This window comes from Eschrichtius robustus, chromosome 5 (genome assembly GCF_028021215.1).
Source record: "Eschrichtius robustus isolate mEscRob2 chromosome 5, mEscRob2.pri, whole genome shotgun sequence".
In the NCBI taxonomy this organism is placed as follows: domain Eukaryota; kingdom Metazoa; phylum Chordata; class Mammalia; order Artiodactyla; family Eschrichtiidae; genus Eschrichtius; species Eschrichtius robustus.
Window position 1 is genome coordinate 92,955,845 of NC_090828.1, and position 21,266 is coordinate 92,977,110.

The following is a 21,266-nucleotide window of genomic DNA, read 5'->3' on the forward strand; positions in this document are numbered from 1 at the left end:
ATAAAATATTTTTTCTTAAAGCAAAGGATAAACGTCAGCTTCTCAAACTCCTGCAATTCATATCCATTCCCTGTCAAACCCTTTTACTTTCCTACACGCAGGTCTAATTAATTCATGACTTCTAAAAATGTTTATGGACAAGAGCTACATGCCAGATACTGTTCTAAAATCTGCAGTGGCAATAATGAAGGCCATCCAGCCCCAGCCCTCTGGAAGCCACATTTAGGAGGAGAAAAAGAGGAAGTCTTACTGACTGTGCTTCACTTCAAGTCACAGGCATCTTCCCTTGCATTTTCATAGCCACCTGCTCATCACATGCTCCAAAACCAGCAGTATCTGGCCAGTCTCCCCTCTATCTGCCGTTAGCAGTTCGTTTCCTTAACTGAGCTTCTATGACTTTCCTTACACACAGCTGAAGTGGCTTCCATGGCAGTGTGGATAAGGCCCAGAGCCCGTCATCATGGGGCCCCCAAGATGAAATTAATCAGGTGTTTGAGTTGCCCACGACAGCAACACAAATTGGACTGAATTAGGCAGAAGAGCAAATGTAGTTGCCTATGTTGCCAGGAAAGGCAGGAGTGCACTTAGGGGGGCTGGGACCAGGGCTTGATGCTGCCAGGATTTGTTCTGCTTCAGTTTCTGCCTCTTTCTGAGCATGGGCTTTACTCTCTCCTCCTGCTTTTTCCACCAGGCATGACCGTGGCTATGGCAACTCTCCACCCATATACTTAGAACATCATGGAGAGAAAGAAGAGAGGGTTTCATTTTCCCAACTTAAAGATTCCTGGGAAACAGCTCTAAGTTGCCTAGTTTGTGACACTAGACCAAAGCTTGCACCAGCCCATCCTGGTGACCCACTACTACTGTGGCTGGAGTAGGGGTCTTTCATCACTCGAAGGGAACTAGTTCAAACATGGCCACTTGGAAATCTCTATGCACAGGCCAGTTACCCAGTCTCTGTATATAACTTAGGTGCCTTACATTTTCTTTTCCATGAGCCTTCCTGCATGGACTCGAGGAAGAGTTATGTCTTCTCATTTGTTCTAGAGAAGAAACTCCCACAGCTGAGTTCACCAGTCAATTACTCTTTTTCCTCCATCACTTGCAATTGTTCCTGACCCTTTTTGATATCTATATACTAGTCCTCATGTCCAAATTCTCCTACAGTTTTTTAAAAATTTACATCTCCATGTGCAGAGTATAGCAGGTATGAGATTGTAAACCTACTTGAGGGCATGGATTAGTCTATTCAAAATGTCTATATGGATTTATTGCTCACTGCAGACAAGGTCAATGAGATCTAAAGAACAGTATAACACGGCCCCATATTTTCAAAGTGCATGACCTACCTTGTTGTGGACCTAGTCTTTATGTGATTGAAAAAGAGCCCAAAATATTGATATCAGCTCTAGAAAGTTTGATTACTCAAGCAGATTCAATATTTGTGGGCATTATATTTACTGTTCTCCATTAATTAATGCATACATAACAAAAAAGTGTCTACCTTTGGTTGAGGCACTTTTTTTAGTCTTTAAGAGTCAAATAAAACAAAACAAAACAAAAATCTCTTACTCTAGCACAGACTGAGACATATTCAGTGCATGAAAAATGTTTCTGACTAAAAATACTCAACTATGCAATAGTCCTATGCACTTACAATTAGTTATTGATAATACCTTTTTGTCATCACTTGTCCCACGTGACTCTTGACACAGAAGACCCTCCGCATCTGAATGCCCACACCACACGTAGCTTCTCCATTCCAGCCAATGGTTGCATTAAGGGCAGTTACCAATGTGTCTTCGGAACAGGGGCCCCAAGCTGATGTCTCCCAGTAGAGTTGCATACAGGAATGGTCATTGCACGAACGATATTCTTGGAGGGCCTGACTAGGGGGGCATGGTTTTCCACCTGCAAAAATCAAAATAAAAAAGAATACAGAGTTGTTGCTGTTATTACCATGTTGCTGCTGCTGTTGTTACTGTCATTCTTATTTTTTGTTGTTTTTACTGCTTTAATGGTCTAGAAAGACAGCATTTTGATACAATCTTCCAAAGGCCTGGGCCACCGCACCCCGCTTCTGATGCTATGGTCAAGGTTCTTTTATCCTGAGGACAAGACATTGCACCCTTCTCTCCTCAATAACAGGCAACGGTATGCCAATTAGATTTTAAAAATCAGTTGATTCTACCGCTCACCTCTGCATCATGTATCTCTGAGATAAACTCCAAAGAAATCTGCTTTTATTTTAGTATGATTATGCCTACATAAATTAGTCAGTTAGATATAATAGCCCATGACCTTGAAGTGATACAAGATCAAACACAAATACTCAGACACACACATTACCTACATATGGTCTCTCTTTCCTAAGACAGTATTATTTTTCTCAGAGAACCACTTTAAGACATCCATCCTCCCTCAAGCAGTGCATTTTACTGCAGTTTGAGAAATCCAGAAATCTCTCTTAAATTTTGGCAGGAGACAGCCCATCCTTAAACTCTGAAATAATATCTGACAATGTGTTATACACTGGCAGGGAGACCAGACAGATGTGCAGCCTTACACTCTTGGGTGAGTCAGACAATCAGATTTCATTACTATCTTTTCTTTCACAATTTTATATCCATGTCAAAACTGGTATTTATCTAAAGTATTGATTTTATTCCTACTCTCCCACACTACAATGTTTTATTCAGTGGGCCAAATGCTCGGGAAGACTTGTGACCTTAGTTTTGTTACTCTTGTTATTTTTTTCCCCATTATATTGACTTTTTTCTCCTTCCAGAAATATAACAGACAAGAGGGGGAGGCCACTGCACTTTAAGAATATGAAAATTTTCATTCCTCTTGACCCTGGCCCCATTTCTTAGGACCACAGACAGAATCTTGTCTAAAAAGGAGTCCCTCAAAGCCAGTGGCCATATTGCTCTGCTGCCCCAGCTGAGCTGTCGGCAGACGAAGCCAAGGGAGGGCCTGAAAGAAATGAAATGACGTATGTGTCTGGGGACAGAGACCATTGCTTTAAATGACAGGAACAGCTGCTTCTCTAATTTGTTCTGAAGTCACCCGTTTATATCCCCATAGCACCTTTTAGCTTCTTGAAAGCCGTTTTCACAGCCTTCATCTTTTCCCCTCTCACCACATGCCAGCCTGACAGAGCAGGAAATGAGGACATACAGATCAGGTAGTCTGCCAATGTTAGTGGCAGCTCCCAGTCGAGAAGCCATGTCTCTTGATTCCTAATTTAGAACTCGTTTTACCAGACATATTCCAATTATGTTCCCAACTGCATGAGCAATCTGAAGCTGGATGTGTATCAACCAAGCCTTGTTTCCTTCCCTAAAAAAGTATAATGAAAACTGACGTCCACCTGATTGCCATGGCCTGTACATAGTATGGGCTAAAACAAGTCATACACATATGGGAACCCAGCATAGATAAACTAGAGGATTAGAGAGAAAAGGCGTGCATGGAAAGCAAACTGTTCATTTGGATTTAGGGAACAGAAACCTTTCCTATTACTCACCTTCTCCAGCCAACGCCAGGATAGTCCTTGACCTGGTCTGTTTCCCATCGGAGTTTTTATTTGAACAAGACTGGGAGCAGGACGACCACTCTGTCCACTCGCTCAGCACACAATCCATCCGGCAGGGAATTTCACACACCATCTGCTCAGGAGGAGGAGATGCTGGGCAGAGAGTCCCCGACACATCTTCTCCTGTGGTCAACCAGAGCAAGACAGATGTCGATTAATGTAAAATCGAGGCCAGTCCCAGGAACATTTAGGTTCATTGCTTCCTCTATTACTTCAGTTTAGCTTAGAAGACTTCACTTCACTGGTGTCTCTAAACCAATAACATGCAAAAACCTGATTTTTTTTCAGCCATTCATAATATTTATTTCAAGAAAAACTGTCAAGAGATAATTTGGCATTTGGAAAGGTAGACACAGCATCAAAACTGCCATTTGTCATCCTTCCCAGGTACAAGTGGGCTTCCTTCAGGAACAATTTAGCCATGGATGGCTGGAGACAGACAGGATTGACATGCTATGGACAACCATGTGTAACAGGTACATGTATTTCTGCAAAATGGGAGTCAGAGGAGTCTTTTGGCCTGAAAAACACAATTTATGTCGAGCAATCTATTCAGCAGCCCCCCGCAAATTATCAGTCTAATTTTTTGTTGGGTGCTTTCACCTCCAAATATGTTACCTTAAGCGAGATTACCACACAGTGATACTTTTATTCTGTTTGTGCACAGTGGTAAATGTGCACAATGGAAATGAATCTGTGGCTAAAATTATATAATGTGTTGAGATAAAAGTTGAAAGCAAGTCCAAAATTTTCCCTAATCTATTCCCTCTTTGAATGATGCGATGAATTAGTGCAACCAAAATACATACACACACACACACACACACACACACACATATGTATATATGATAATGGGGGATGGAGTTTTACAATTATCAATAACAGACAAGACTAAGGGGCTCATTTCTAAGTTGCTTTTCCATATCTCAAATGATTACAATGAATTTTTTCTAAGCTCTCTTTTAGGTTACTTATTCACCATTTTTAGAATTCAAATGTTTTTCTTTATAGCTAACAATTCAACTCTTACTATGCCCCCCCCCATTCACAGTCACCTCATAAATACAGAAGACATGAAGAATAGTAAAACCATTTATGGTTTGAAGCAACAACATGAAATGCGGAATGGCAACTCTAGGAGACAGGTAGTTTTGTCTTTGTGACTTTATACCCATGGAATTCTCCTGTCATAATTTTGTCTGACACAAAAAATAACTAATATTTATGCAGTATCTCCCTTGTGCCAGGCACTGTCCTTATAAGATGCTCTTATAGACAGGGTTGACCCATCTTCTTTTATAGATGAGGAGTCAGTGGCTCTGGAAGGAAAACTTGCTCAGGGTCACACAGGCCTGAGTTGGGAAGCAAATGAAAACTTTCTGACTCCAGAAATTCTGGTTTCCCCATTAGACATATTGTGTCTAATTCCAAGAGATGGATATTCCTTTTCAGAGGAAGTAAATAAAACAAGCTGACAGTGAGCAAGACTGCCTGGAGGAGAAGCTAGTGCCCTCCTAAGATCTGCATTCATATTTGTAAATGAGGCCAGGCTCATTGCCCTTGAGGTACAAATAAAACTTTTCAAGCATATTATGAGAAGTAATGGAGATTCTAGCAGATAATCGAGCTGAAAGACCAGTTCCAATCACTCTTTTCAGTCTCAATCTATTTTCAGGTTGAGTCCGCACTGTATAGTACATGCAAACATGCACACGGATGTGCAAGGACGCACATGCGCGCGCGCACACACACACACACACACACACACACACACCCTCAATACAGCCTAGGGGGAGTGCTTTCCCAAGTACAGAAGTAGGCAGGTCAAACTAAACATACAAACTATATCTAATCAAAATTCAATTTCCACATCTGTGAATATTATGAGGATAATTTTTTACAGAAAAACACTTTAAAGCAGTGTCTTGCAAAGAACATTTTGATGAATAAGAGATATTTGAAGAGCTCTTCCTTTAAACAGTGGGGGGAAAGCTGAGACGTCCTAGATTAAAAGAGTAAAATCGGTCTCACCACTGGAGAGTAGTGTGTGTTGAAAATGCCAATTGCCATGTAAACTTCCTTCAATGGAAATGGTATGTATGTAGTATTTTTCAGTCTTATTTGACCAACGGCCATCCTTTTTTAGGGAGCACTTCTCCCAGAAATGGTATTTTTATTAACATATTTTGAGAAAACCCTGCCTTCAAGAGTTACAAAATTATCAACTACTATTTGATGAGCATATACCATGTCCAAGGCATATAATGGCATAAATATAAGTGAAGATACTACGATTTATCCCCCTAGAACTCATGATTAGTAACAGAGATGAGCTATAAATACAGATATAGATAAAACCTAGTCCAAAAGTAAATGTCAAGTTGCAAATGTGTGTTTTAAATAAAGAATGCTGTAGTGATTTAGGGAAGAGAAGGACCTCTGGGGAACTAGTCTGAGAACAGAAGGCTTACAACAAGGAGAAAGAGACAGGGTGAGAATTGGTGGCAATCAGGGAGGGCATGCCAGTCAATGCAACTGTCAACAAAGGTATAATGATGGGAGAATACAAGGTATGTGGAAGACTGTTAATCCTGAAGCTGCCTGAGGAGAAGAGAAAGCCCATGTTGGAAGAGTTGTTTGACATCAAATTCTGAATAACTTAGACGGACACACCAGTTTTGTTCTATTTCCGCCTTCCTTCAATTCCCAAACGCTCAGGTTTCCCGTTACCTAAATTTAACTTCCTCCCCAGTCATCCATCATTCAGCACCCTTAGTATCCACTTCTGGTGCTGGGATGCTTTTTAAAACCTAAGCTTTCCCATAAACTGATATATCCATTTCCACAGTGCAGTGAAATGTCAATACTCCCACCAACACTTTGATAGCTTGTCGATATGGACTAATTTGGAAATGTGAGCAATCAGATAAGTTATTCTTTAGCGAAGCCAAGCTAATAGTCATGGGCAGGCTCTTCAATTCTTGTGTGAGCTATTTTATAAGAAATCTTGCCAAAGAAAAGCTGCACGATGGGATCCTAGTCACAGGTGGCCTAGCCAGACACAGTTAAGTATCTGAAGGTGAAGCCCAGCACCACTTATCCTCTTGAGCATATCACTTAACTTCTTTGAATCTCAGTTATCTCATCTGCAATAATGAAATAATAACACTTACTTTTCAGAGATAGTCTAGGGATTATAAATCACTTATACAACAAACACAGCAGGGTGTCCAACAACAGAGGGAGGACTCAATATAGAGGAACCTTTAAAACCTTTTAGAAAATGTTGTTTGGGGCTTCCCTGGTGGCGCAGCGGTTAAGAATCCACCTGCCAATGCAGGGGACACGGGTTCGGGCCCTGGTCCGGGAAGATCCCACATGCCGCGGAGCAACTAAGCCCGTGCGCCACAACTACTGAGCCTGCGCTCTAGAGCCTGCAAGCCACAACTACTGAGCCTGCGTGCTGCAACTACTGAAGCCGGCGCACCTAGAGCCCGTGTTCCACAACAAGAGAAGCCACTGCAATGAGAAGCCCACGCACCGCAACGAAGAGCAGCCCCGCTTGCCGCAACTAGAGAAAGCCCGCGTGCAGCAACGAAGACCCAACACAGAGAAAGAAAGAAAGGAAGGAAGGAAGGAAGGAAGGAAGGAAGGAAGGAAGGAAGGAAGGAAAGAAAGAAAAAAAAATGTTGTTTGCAAAGATGTACACCGCCAAAACCCAACGGCATTCTTGATCTAAAAACTCTAGATACTTATGCCATAACCATGGAAAGCACTTGCTTTACTGTGCATATATGGGTACAAATAACCACCAACAACTTCACAGACGAGTTCACATAATATATAAAGACTGCTTATAATTATCCAGATCATTTTATTTATATGTGGCTCATCTAAACCATTTAAGAGCCAAAAATAAAGCCCTTGAGCCTGCATAACCTCATCTGCCCATCTACATTGGTAATAATGATCTTCCTATTGCACAGAGAGAACTCATTTCAAAAGAAGAGCATTTATACTTTCTTGTTTTCATTTTCATGGATGGATCAACGAGACCAACTGAAATCTCAGGCAAGTGTGGAAAATAAAGCAGCACGTGGGACAGAAACTTAGTCATTAAAAGTGATTTTCACAAGCTCTTATAATCTTACAAAAAATTGAGTATATTTAAGAGGGAAATTGAATTCATCTTTCAAGAAGACTCTAAGATTACTCCCAGTTCTTACCACACTCCCTGGGATCAATAATGACAAACTCCACATTCTCTCCTCACAGAGCAGACTTACTTAAACCAATTGTGATTCTGAAAATATGGGATATGGCGCTGCTCCAACCTTGTCACTCACGATTTTTAAATAATTTAATATGGTGAAATCCACATTACAAAAAATTAAACATTTTATTTTTTATTTTTATTATTGTTATTTTTTGGCCGCGAGGCATGCGGGATCTTAGTTCCCCGACCAGAGATCGAACCCGTGCCCCCCGCAGTGGAAGTGCGGAGTCCTAACCACTGGACCGTCAGGGAAGTCCAAAGTTAACCATTTTAGAGTAAACACTTCAGCGGCATATAGTAAATCACGATGTTTTGGCAACTACCACCTCTACCTAGTTTCAAAACGTTTCATTACTCCAAAGTAAAACCCTTCACCCATTAAGCAGTTTCTCCCCATTACTTCCTCCCTCAGACCCTGACAGCCAACAATTACTGTTCTATCGCTACAGATTTATCTATTCTGAATAGTTTATGTCAGTGGAATCATGTAAGTTGTGATTTTTTGCATCTGGGTTCTTTCACTTAGCATAATATTCTGGAGGCTCATGAATGTTGTAGTATATATCACTACTTCATTCCATTTTATGATGGAATAATGTTCCACTGTATATATATACCAAGATTTGTTTATCCATTCATCCAAACTCATACTGGTTTGAGTCCCTGAGTTCAATTATTTATATATATACCTAGGGATGGAATTCCAGGGTCATATTCATCACTCAGTTTTGTTTGTCTGTGATTCTGGAGACCTTGGCATAGATGACCAGACTAGGCCCTGGCCCTAGTTCATACTACTGTTCTTATGCTTGCCAATTCCTGGCTAAAAACAACAGTTCTTAGATGAGAGAAAGAAAGATTCTTTTCTTTTTTTTTTAAGTATAGTTTATTTACAATGTTGTGGAAGTTTCAGGTACAGCAAAGTGATTCAATTATATATATATATATTCTTTTCCAGATTCTTTTCCATTATAGGTTATTACAAGATACTGAATATAGCTCCCTGTACTAAACAGTAGGTCCTTGTTATCTATTTTATATATAGTAGTGTGTATCTGTTAATACCAAACTCCTAATTTATCCCTCCCCCTGCCTTTTCCCTTTTGGTAACCATAAGTGTGTTTTCTATGTCTGTGAGTCTATTTCTGTTTTGTAAATAAGTTCATTTGTATCATTTTTTTTTAGATTCCAAATATAACTGATATCATATGACATCTCTCTTTCTCTGTCTGACTTACTTCACTTAGTATGATAACCTCTAGGTCCACCTGAGAGAAACCTTCTTGAACATATGAATAAACTCAGGATTCCCTAAAAAATGCTTCTTTTTCTGGTTCAAATGTATACGGTACTTAAAGTATAAATAGCTCATGACAGACTCTCTTTGGCTACTGGTCAAGCAACCATGTAAATTTAACACCAATGTAGCTTTCAGATTTTGGGCTTTCCACATCAACCTAATGTTTAAACCATACCTATGCTATATACTTTATCCTGTGGCTTTCTTTGTTTTATAATCCTAAGGAACTAGAATTTAGTATTATGAGCTACCATCTCTCTTTTGTAATGATAGAAGAAACAGCTATAATTCTTAGTTTTCTAACCTATACTGTAAGTGTCCAAAATTAGAAAAGTTATAGACAAAATAGAAAGAGAAACCCAGATACCCACAAATCTACAGTCATATTTTTAAAGTAGACCAGCATTTTATCATTATACACACTTCAAACTACCTTATCTTCCAAAAATAATGCAATATGGGTACTTTGTCGATATTTCTCTTGTGTGTTATTACACTCTCTATGGAAAATAATGAAGCAGTTATCAGAAACACATGTCATAAAATTTTATGTCCTATTTAAATCTCAGAAAAGAATGTCAATAAACGTTGATTCAACACCTGCCGACAGCTGAGTAAGATGTCAACGGATGGTACATAGCAAATTTACTGGAATTCATATGCACTTAATTCCATTTTTTAAATTTAAATATCTCCCTAAATGCAAGCAGTTTCTGGCCACTTCTGGACTAGGGGCCCTAATCAGCTAAGGAAATGTTTATATTTCAAACCAATAAAATATGAAAGAAAGCTAAGGGCTAAACAGAAGTCATGTGCAACTATGCAATGTCAACAATTCAATTAATGTTTCTGCTTGCTGATTTTACCATTTGAAGTGTATTTGTCTATCTAGTTTGCACATATAGGAAGGCAAATTTTAAAAATCTGATGTTAAGTATTATCATATTTATAATAACAGAAACAACAACTGCAATAACAAAATGGCATCAACATGTGATGTTTGGGAAAGCACAGAGTGGGCTATATCCTGAGCAAACCATATTGTCTACTGAATATCCATATTGACATCATTAGTTAGGTACTATGGTCACACCTAAGGTACAGAGAGGTTAAAAATACTTGCTCAAGAGTCACATGGCTTGTACATGTCTGAGCTGGAACTAGAAAACATACCTGTTAGACATTACAAGCTATATTCTTAACTCTTTTGCTGTATTGCATCCTGGTTCATATCTCACATATGTCTTTCTCATTACATTACTTTTAGCTGATGCCAAACCACAAAGAAGGGATTCTATACAATTCATTGGCAGCTAGCCAGTAAATTTAGTATTGGAAAAAATAAGCCGAAAGGAGTGAGCAGTTCCTTGATTATCTAGGAACTGCATCATAAGATGAGGCAGAATAGGGCAATACTTTTCAAAAATAGAAAAGATAAGCAGATGAAGAAGAGTTCAGAATGGAGAGATGGAAGATTAAGATAGAACGCAAGACCAGATAGGAACAGGTATGGACATTCAGCAAAAACAGTACAATGTATGAGTAGATAAATGACACAAACACAAGCAAAAAATATAATGATGTAAAGATGCTCACAAAGTGAAAAACAACAAAACTCTAATAGTTGATAAAAGGAAAAACAAGAGAGAACATAAGTGCAAAGGCTAAAATAAACATAGTGGAAAATTCAAACAAACGTTAAAAGGAAAAGACTTTAGGAAAGCAATAATAACAGCTAAAAATAAGAAAACAGTATTTCCAAGGTAAAGATGTTTACAAAAGCCAGAAGTTAGCTGAAATTGCACCTAATGGCAGGTGAGTTGTTTGTTCAGAAGCCTAACTGACCAGCTATATGAAGTTCCTCAGCATACAAGAATATAATAGCAGCTCACACCTTGATCACTTAGAATGTACCCAGCATAATGTTACATTTTACACCTATTTATTAACTCATTTAAACATCAACAATAGTAAACAAAAAAGCATCAATAATAGTAAACATGTATATTGTACATAATAGATGTTACTCTAAGTGAATAGTGATTACTCTAAGTGAATTACATATATCAACTCATTTAGACGTCACAACAAAACTATGAGGTAAGAATTACCATTATGTTCATTATACATATGAGAATATTAAGTCTTAGGTAAATTAAAATTACCTGCCCAAAGCCAAACGCAAGTGAAATGCTGGAGCTTGAATTTGGACCTGGGCAACGTGGCTCTAGAGTCCATTTCTTAAATACAATGCTTTATTGACATGCATTGCTTCTACTCACTGCCAGGACAATATATACACCCAGCTACACAAAACCCGATCTAGCAGAGAATCAGTCAAGTGTAAAGCATCCCAACATCTTTAGCTCATGAATCCTGTGTGTTACTCAGGGTGAGAGAAGATGCAAAACAGCAGAAACAGTATATGATTTAGGAGCAAACTACAACTGCTCAAAAAAAAAAAAAAAATCCAGGTAAAATCTAATAAAATGTCTCAGTGGGGAAATGTCACATTTTCCTGGTCTCAGTCACACATTCCAGGGGGAAGTAACCACTATTTTATGTGTGTGGGAAAGGTCTGAAAATTACACACTTAGGTTTACAAAAAAATAACTATGTAGTTCTGTTTTTGACACCTACCAAAATGGGACCTTGAAAAAAAAAAATTTCTTTTTTTTTCTAACAATGACATCAATTTGCTCACAAGCCCTAATTTCTGGTTGGTAGCCAGGGCCAGATGGGAGTTGGGGAAGGAGGTGGGGAACAGAAATATACCCATTTAAAGTAACTCAGTACCTCATGATCAAACTAAATCTTTTCAAAGTTAACTCAGTCTCAGTTTCTCAATGTTTCTCCCTCTCCTTTCGTCCCTTCTCTTTGGGTGGCAGCTGAGTGTAAGAGGAACGTCTGTTTCAAAGTTGCACATTCTCCCTTGAATTCAGCTGGTTCCCTACTGAGCTATTTCCATCAGCTTGGTCTTTGTGTATCATTACCTAGTCTTTGAAGGTGCATCTCATCCTCTGCTAATTTCTAGGGTCCCTGTCACAGCTTCTGATTTTCTAATCCACACACTTTATACTCACCTAGACCTGACTCCAAGCTAGTCCCAGTTTCCTGGGGCAGTCAACACCTCCACTTCCCACAGTGGGGCATGATTTCAGGATTGCCCCCAGGTTATAAATAAACTGGGGAGACCAGGTTGGGAGGGTGATGAGCAGCTGGCTTACACCCACTCTGTGCCTCAACACACCACATCACTGCTTCACTACAGCAACACATCACTTTATGTTGGGATGCAAGGAACCCTGTGTGCAGAGGCGCTTCCTACAGTCTCAAGCCTGGGAATGAGGCACCGGCCCCTCTGCTTTTGCTTTGCCTTTAACCTATCTGAAATGTCCATAGTTTTCATTTCCTCAGCCCAACATTTCATGTGCAGAATGAGATGGAGTCAAGGACCCTCATGTCCATGTACCTCTTCTCAACATCCTCCCTGGATTCCTCCTTTCTGATCCAGAAAACTGGCCAATGCAGGATTCTGGCTTATGCTAAATCTGTATTCTGAGTCTTCTGGCCTCTCATCTTGATATCTGGAGGGAGCTCTTTGGAATTTACAAAACACTTTTCTTTCATATGCCTGGCTCTTGCATACAAAAGCCTGTTTTTCAGGATTATTGTCCCCGAAAAGACCTTCAAGATTTCATTTTTGGGCACAGATTTGTTCTGTCTGTTTGCATTTGAGATATAATAATCTTAACTTTTTTGGACACAGTAGGTAGCTCAGAAATTTGGTGAGGTTGCACCAGGGTGGGGTGGTGATAGGGTGGGGAGGTCCTGTCCGAGAAGGCACAGAAGCAGACACCAAAAGAAAAGCACACTGATATACCTCAAAACAAAATTTGAAGACATCTGCTTAGTGTGGAACCCCTGCTTCTCATGAGAATTTTATAGAGAGACTCTGTATAATTTTTTAAAAGATGAATGCAGAATGACAGTAATGGAATAAGTGCCCTTAGTAATGCAAGACATGCTTCTTCAAAAGGGAAAATCTTGGAGTAAATAAACAGCGCATTATAAAGGGCAGAATATTTGATGAGGAGCTGTGACATCTGGAATTCAGTTCTGCCTTGAATACTTACCAAAATGTGACCCTAGAAAATGGTTACGTATTTTTAGGCTTCAGATGCCTTGTGTAAGTAGGAGGTGGGGCACTGCTATCATCCTTGATTATATTATCAGGTCTGATGATAGATCAAAGAGGCTAATGTAAAATAATACTTTGGAAATTGCAAAGCACCATTTATATATAATGTAGTTTTTAATTACTGGTGAAAATGGGGCTAAAGGACATTCCAAGTAGGAAAATGATTTGAGTCAAAGATACTATCTTTCTTCTCCATCTCAATTTTGTCTTAGCTAGAGAAATAAGAGGAACTGAAATTATTATACAGGCAGAAATAATATTACTCATTTCATCTATCTACTTGTCTAGTTATATATCTAGCTATTAAGAAAAAGGATGTGGACCAGCTTGAATATGTGGTATACTTTTAGAAAGCACTTCAAGTTGTCTAAAAGTTTTCAAATGTTTGAAAATCAATATTTTTAAGTTAAACTGGGGAAGTCAACAGAGTAAACTGACATATCAGTAAAGCATGATCATTTCTCTCTGTAATTAACCTGCAGGAACATAAGTTTAATGCCTATGTGTGGGAAATATATTATGATTTATTTAACTACCTCACTTTAATTGCACAATTAAGATGTTTTCAATTTCTCTGTGATAAGTAATACTGCAAAGAACATTCTTCACTGTATCATTGACTGCTTTCCTAAGAATAAATTTCTAGAAATGGAAAAACAAAGTCCAGGAATGCGAACGTCATTAATGTCCACGCATGAAAAATACTGCCAGTTTGCTTTTTTTCCATTATTTATCATCCCCCTTCATTTTAAAATTTATATACAACAAAATTCACTCTTTGTGCTATACAGTGCTATGGGTTTTGACAAAATGCATAGAACCTTTCATCCACTACCAAAACCAAGAGACAAAACAATTCTATCACCACAAAAATTTCCTTGTGATGCCCCTTTGGTGTCAACCCCTGTCCCCGATCTTAATGCCCAGGAAACGCTGATCTGTTCTCTGTCCCTATAGTTTTGCTTTTGTCCCCCAGAATGTCATAAAAATGGAATTACACAGCATGTAGCTTTTGTAGCAAAGTACATTTGAGATGGATGCATCCACGTTGCTGCATGTGTGAAGAATAATTTACTCTTTTTTGTTGCTAAGTAGTATTCCATTGCATGGATATAGCATGTTTTGTTTATCTATTCTGCTGAAGGACATTTGGGTTGTTTCCACAGTTTGGTGATTATGAATAAAGCTGATATACAGAGTCTTGTGTAAATACAAATTTCCATTTCTTTTGGGTAAATGGTTAGGAGGATAATTGTGGGGTCATATGTAAGTGTAGATTTTATAAGACACTGTCAAACTGTCTTCCAAAGTGGCCACACCGTTTTTCATTTGATCAACAATGTATGGACTTTCTGGTTGCTCTGCCTCCTTACCAGCACTTGACATGACAACTTCTTCATTGCTTTTAATTTTCATCATTCTTATAGCAGTATAGTGGTAATGCACTGTAAATTTGGTTTGCATTTTCCTTATCACTAATGATGTTGAACATCCTTTTATGTCCTTATATGCCATTTCTACATCTTCATTGGTGAGGTGTCTATTCAAATCTTTGACTCATTTTTTAAATTGGATTGGGTTACGGATTGAATATTTGTATCACTCCAAAATTCATATATTGAAGCTCCAACCCCCGATGTGATGGTATTTGGAGGTGGGGACTTTGGGAGGTGATTAGTTTTCAATGAGGTCATGAGAGTGGGACTCTCATTAGGAGATTAGTGTCCTTATGAGAAAATGAAGAAAGGGCACACAGCGAGAAAGCGGCTGTCTACAAGCCAAGAAGCAGGCCCTCACCAGACATCAATCTGTCTGACATCAACCTTGATTTTGGACTTCAAGGACCGTTCGAAATAAATGTCAGTTTTTAAGTCACCCAGTCTATGGTATTTTGTTACAGAAGCCAGAGCTAAGACAGGTTGTTGGTTCTCATATTATTGTTTTGAGAGTTCTGTATATATTCTGGATACAAGTTCTTCATCAGACTTGTGATATGCAAATATATGCTTACAGTCTGTGGTTCTTCTTTTCATTTTCGTAAGAGTATCTCTTGCAAAGCAAAGTTTTTCATTTTTAACTAAACTTTTAACTTAAGTCCCATTTGTCAACTTTTTCTTTATGGGCTGTGCTTTGATGCCATATCCAGTTTGCTTTTTAAAAGACAAATTTTCAGGAAGGAACAGAAAGTGGATTGTCTGCTGCAAACAATGAGTTGAAACTTACATATTAGGACCTAAAATTTCGTAATTTTGGATATAGTGACCTCTCTAACTAGTGTATCCTAGTATCTAATGCTAACGCAAGTTTTTCAAATATGGTGCGAAAGCCTAGTTTTTCCATGGAAATTATTTACTGATGTAACAGCTGAGAGTCCAGAATTATAACGTACTGACAATATGTGTGATGCAATGATAATTAGCTTCTGGGTAAAACCCTTATGTAGTATCCAAGCAGTATAACGCACAATCTATGAAGATGGGACTTTGTCTTTTATAAAACTGCATCAAACATCTGGCACAATGTCTGGTACGTAGTAGATCTCAACAAATTTTGGCTGAAGGAATGAATGAGAAGGGAAAGATATTTAGTCTATTTAAGGTATGAGCTGTAGCTTATGCTTTTGTAGTATGCATCCCAACTCCAGTGGAGTATGCACTGAGATACCTGTGATGAATCCATATGGGGATGTCAGGCACTAACTGGGAAATAGGTCAGATTTCTAACCCCAACATTAACTGAGAGATAGTACAGCATAACGGATTCTGGAGTCAGACTGCCTGGGTTCCAATCCTACCTCTGACACTTATTTCCTAATACTTAACTGCTCTGTGCCTCAGTGTCGTCATCTGTACAATGAGGAGTCCTATTTCATAGGGGACTGTGCTGAAAAGAGTACCTTTTTCCTAGCAATCCTATTCTCCTGGGTTATTGTAAAGATACAATCAGTTGATATATGTGAAGTCCTAAGATGGGAGTCTGCAACACAGTAGTTAATATTACAGTTATATAATGGTGGTAGTAAGGTACTGAAAGTTACAGACCATGGCAAACTATTTTCATCCCAACAATTTTTTAAGCTCAAGCCTCTGGGAAGCTTGTCTTTGAACAAAGCACAAGAAAATACGCTTGCTTTTTTCTTGAGTTGGTACATCCTCTTCGTTTCTGTCTAAATCACATGCCTGCAACTGTGGGAACTATAATATTGCCAGTTCTTCCCTTCAGACTCGGCACCATTTGAGATCCAAGAAGAATATGTAGAGCTCACCAGCATCTTCTAAGGATTTTTGTACTGGGGAAGAATTCTACAAAAGCAGAACTTTTTAAAGCAGTCAGATAACCCTGATTGTGTAATTCTCAGGGGACAACCATACTATTTCCTTTTAAAAGTGTTGTTGATACCTTGTTTCTATGCCTGATCCCCTGGCTATTAAACTGTTCCTATGCAATTTTGCAGAACATGGCAGGGGTCTAATGATTACTTTTTGTACCACATTAAAGAAGTATAATAAAAACACCAAACCACAAATCTACATTGAAGGTTTGCAGTGTTGAACTAGTGGAGAATCATGCTCGAATATCATTTTCTTATTGAAATGTTACAAACTAATTAAGACTCTAAAATCATGATTGGATACTACTTTTACAATTTGTTTCACAAACTTATTTCAGATACAGGATTACAGTACCACAGACCAGAGAACACATGAACTGATTCTCAGAATATGTTTCAGCATCCAGCAGAATCTGAGATCAAAACAGAAAACAAATAGCTTTTAAAAACTTAGTTTGGTCTTTTATAAACCAGACAGATGAAAAAAATTAAATCTCCAAATGAAAATTAGGTAGGTAATAATTAGAAAAACAGGATGGTGAAAGAATGAACACTGAAGGTTTATTAAAGTTCTTATTCAAGTCAAGCTGATGTCAGGTGGAAATCTGTATGTATAATAAAGAAAAATGTTTTCACCTAGATTAATTATATGGTTGGTATGAGGTCCAAGAATATATCGATTTCCACTATAATAATTTTTACCTACTATACCTCACTAGTATTGTCTTAAGACTGATATTGATGTCTTCCAGCAATTGAATGAATTCTAAAGTAGAATAAACCTTATCTCTATTTGTCTATCTGCCCCAAACTGATCTACAATTATAATGATAATTCAATTGGCACTGCCGTTTTTCCAGCCAATCTCAAGTAGCCCCCAAAAAATCAATAAATAAACTTAAGTAAAGTTTAAAATATTAAAATAAAATGTATGCTGAGAGACTTCAAAATACAAGGTGCAAAGTCAAGCAAATATTTCAAACCTCACTTTTATACCATTGCCAAATTTGCCTCGATACTTCATCAGAGTAATTGTAACATTTGATTCAAGCTGTACGCTCAGAGTAATAAAAGATAAATACAGACATTTGAAATCTGTGTACTCCTTTTTCTTCTGCACTGAGCCCAAGAAGAAATATGTCCTTATTTCATGAAATAAATATGATTTTATTGGATGTCTGCTTTACTTAAGAGGTCAAATCCTTAATTACATCATTAATAATTATGTTGACATTTACTGCCTGCAAGGCATGGTTTCTTTGGAAGCAATTTAAGAACACTAGATATTTCAGATCATTTATCTTATTCTAACTGGACACTGGTTAGAAGAATAATTTTCTAATCCTTCCAGGCAGTTAACATAGCACTTACTAGGTTATTTGTAAATAGGCACTTTTTCCTGAGATGTAATAAATGGAAAGAAACGTCTGCTTAATAAATTTAAGGTTGCATAATGTCGTAAGTCTTTAGCCCATTACACTGATTGCTTGGCCAGAGAAAACGATGTGTCTTATGTACTTCTGAATGCCCAGTGCCTAGAACAGTACCTCGTTCATAATAAATATTCAATAAATGCCAATTGAACTAAAGTGTAATTGAGCTGAACAGATGTTTTAGAGTCTGAGACATTTCTGGCACCCATAGGGGTAGCACAAATTGAGGAAATTTTTAAATGCGTAGGAATGTACCAACACAAATATACCTGATCAAGGTCCTACTGCTATGAGTAAAAACATTGATTTAGAAGCAGAAAGGCCTGGGTTTGAATTCTAGCCTGTCCTTAATAGTGGGGCGTCACTGGGTAAGTTATTTCAATTCTCTATATTGGCTTCCTTATCTAAATACACGAATAATGATTCCTACCAATATATCACAGAGTTATGTGATAATTAAATGAGTTACGATTAAAGTAACAGGTGCACAGTAAGTGTTCAGTGTGTCTTGGTGGTGACGGTGATGATCATGACAATGACAATGATGATGACATATGTCTACAAACCTTTATTAATGCCTTTAGATTTTGCGTAAATTCATTGTAGATATAAGCGAATGTGTGAAAGACTATTCTAGCACAGGAGAGGAGTTAGGAAGGATGTAGAAAATAATGAATACACCAAAAGGCATTTATGCAAAGATATGCAAGGCACCACTTGATCTGTCAGTTTGCTTGCTTAGGCAGTGGGTTTACCTATCCATGGTTTTTATTTTGTTTGGGGTAATACTCCATTAGCATACATTTCCTCAGGGGGAGATGCTGAGAAGCAATGCTGACTGGCAAGAGGAACGTGTCAAAAGGAAAAGTTTGCAACAGGGGTTGCATTTAGGTAATCAAAAATAACTGAAAGTGCCAAGGGGGAAGATAGCAGAATATTCAAAAAAGAGTCAAATTCCCATTATATATACCTCTCAGAAGATATAGGAGCAAACTTGCTCCGAGGCAATCAGGGGAGGTACCTCAGTGCTACTGAGCATCCTTAAAATAGGAACACTGGCACTGGCCGCCTGAGCACCTGATGCGTTACTCTGCTTACAGACCTGGCGTCCTGTGATTTTCCAATCTAGTTTGCGCACATCAGCCAAAGTTCAGGAAACCACATTTTCTTTCCCGGTGAAATTTCACAAACTGTGAAAGCTTAATCACCAGTCTGTTTTATACAGCAAGCATAAGCCTGGCTGACTTACGAGATCTTCGCTAGGCATATCAAACCCATCCTTGGACATCTGGGTACCACGGGGCGCTTGTGTTCAACTCAGAAGTAATTGTACACTGTTTACCATCAGGCTTGACAGAGGTTCCAGTAATGTCATACATATGAAATTTCAGCAACATAGAAAGGGAAATCTATTCTGTTTCCCTCATTAATTGCTTTACCTGAAATCTCAAGCCTGTAGGAAATAATTTTGACCCACTCTTCCAAACTGAGATGTGTAAATGGAAGAGGAATATGTGTGATAATTTGCCTCAAAATACAAAACCCCCAAATTAGAGAAAGAAATATCGTTTCTCTAACTTAGAAAATGCTCTTCAATTCTCTTCATTATTCAGTTATTATAACGGAAGAGGATATCCTGACAACTGATTTTGGCAGAAGTTGTTATACTTATGTGTGCAAAGGAATAAGTATGTAAATGGAGAAAAATATAAAACTTTCAATGTTAATCTATATTTTAATACCCAAGCATATCTTGACAAACTTTCAAACACAGAATGCATGAAATCCATAAAATATATAAGAGCATGATTGCATTACTGTTTCTAACTTATTTTCCCCCTCAACAAAGTTCTGCCTTTGAATTCTTATTTATTATGCCTTTTATTCAACTGAGTGCCCAGGCAGAAAATACAATAAAGCTTTGCTAATTTCATAAAAATACTGAAACTGCAAATAGAATTTCACTATCTTTATGTACTCCTGGGCCTATCTCACAGCTTAATCTAAAAACCTAGTTAAGGAAGCCATGATTTCGTAGACCCTTATCCTGATAAATTACTTTCAGCACCTTAGAGAAGAACTTTTCAAACAAAACTCAGAAATGACATTTCCACTTGTTCAAAAGAAGAGCTAATTCACAAAGATCAAGAGATTAAAGAAGACAACAAATGTGGCCAATGTCCTGACACAATCCTTCCAAAGCAAGTATGTCTCCTACCCTCTTGCAAGGTCTAGAACTGAAACAAAATCTTGCAAGAAAGTTAAAACTACTTCTAGGTGGTCATCTTTATTAGGTCAACATTTTAAAACTTACTGTACTGTCCTAATTTCCTAATCTATATATCTCCTTCTGCTGAAGGCATATGGCGCTCTCCAGGCCACCATTCTCCTCCGTACATTACAGAAAACAAACGCCTTATTCCAAACAACTCCTCTCTCTATAAGGACTTTGACTACTGGTTTTAAGAATTTGTATAACCTGCCTCAGAATCTGTGGTGCCTGTAGAAGAAGTGGAGAACAGTCTCTGTTAAAATGTTTACATCTCTCTTTACCTTCTACCAAAGGCATGACTTTTAAAACTTGAATATTCATTACAAACCATGCTAGAGATTCTTATTAGAGTTCATATTCTTATTTTAATAGGTCCATTTCCATTTGTTCCCTAGTCCTTAATGTCAGCAACCTTATATGCTAAACACAGGAAAGATGGTAAACAGAAGGAAAATCCAGATAAAAAGTATATAAATAGACATAGTAACAATGTTAAGTGTTTCTTATTTCCCAAAAAGAAAAATGGCTTATATGGGAAAAGCACATATACTACCATTAATACATAAAGTCTATGGGATAGGTTATCATCTAGAATCAGAGCTTTCAACTTACTAGTTTATTTCTTTTTCTCCCACTTGAAACATACTGGCATGCAAATTCTCGTAATAAAGTTCAACATTATTACCATTATTCTTATTCTTATTTTTACATGAGACTCTGAATTTTACTACAAAGGAAACATTTTTAAAAGTCTTCTAGTTTTCATTGTTAGATTATTGTCAGTATTCTTTCCTCTTTCTCTATTATGTTAACTTGATTCTCCATATATTCTAGGAAGTAAAATATAGTCATCCT

At 37.9% G+C, this 21,266-nt stretch overlaps 1 protein-coding gene across 1 annotated transcript in view; it reads right to left on the minus strand.

Annotated features, from left to right (window-relative positions):
• Window positions 1-21,266, minus strand: part of THSD7B (thrombospondin type 1 domain containing 7B) — a 786,243-nt gene that overhangs the window by 415,329 nt on the left and 349,648 nt on the right. The window contains exons 7-8 of the mRNA XM_068543998.1: window positions 3,530-3,721; window positions 1,677-1,911 (exon numbers count right to left, since the gene is read on the minus strand). Coding sequence (XP_068400099.1) covers window positions 1,677-1,911; window positions 3,530-3,721 — 427 coding nt within the window. The remainder of the gene's footprint in view (window positions 1-1,676; window positions 1,912-3,529; window positions 3,722-21,266) is intronic.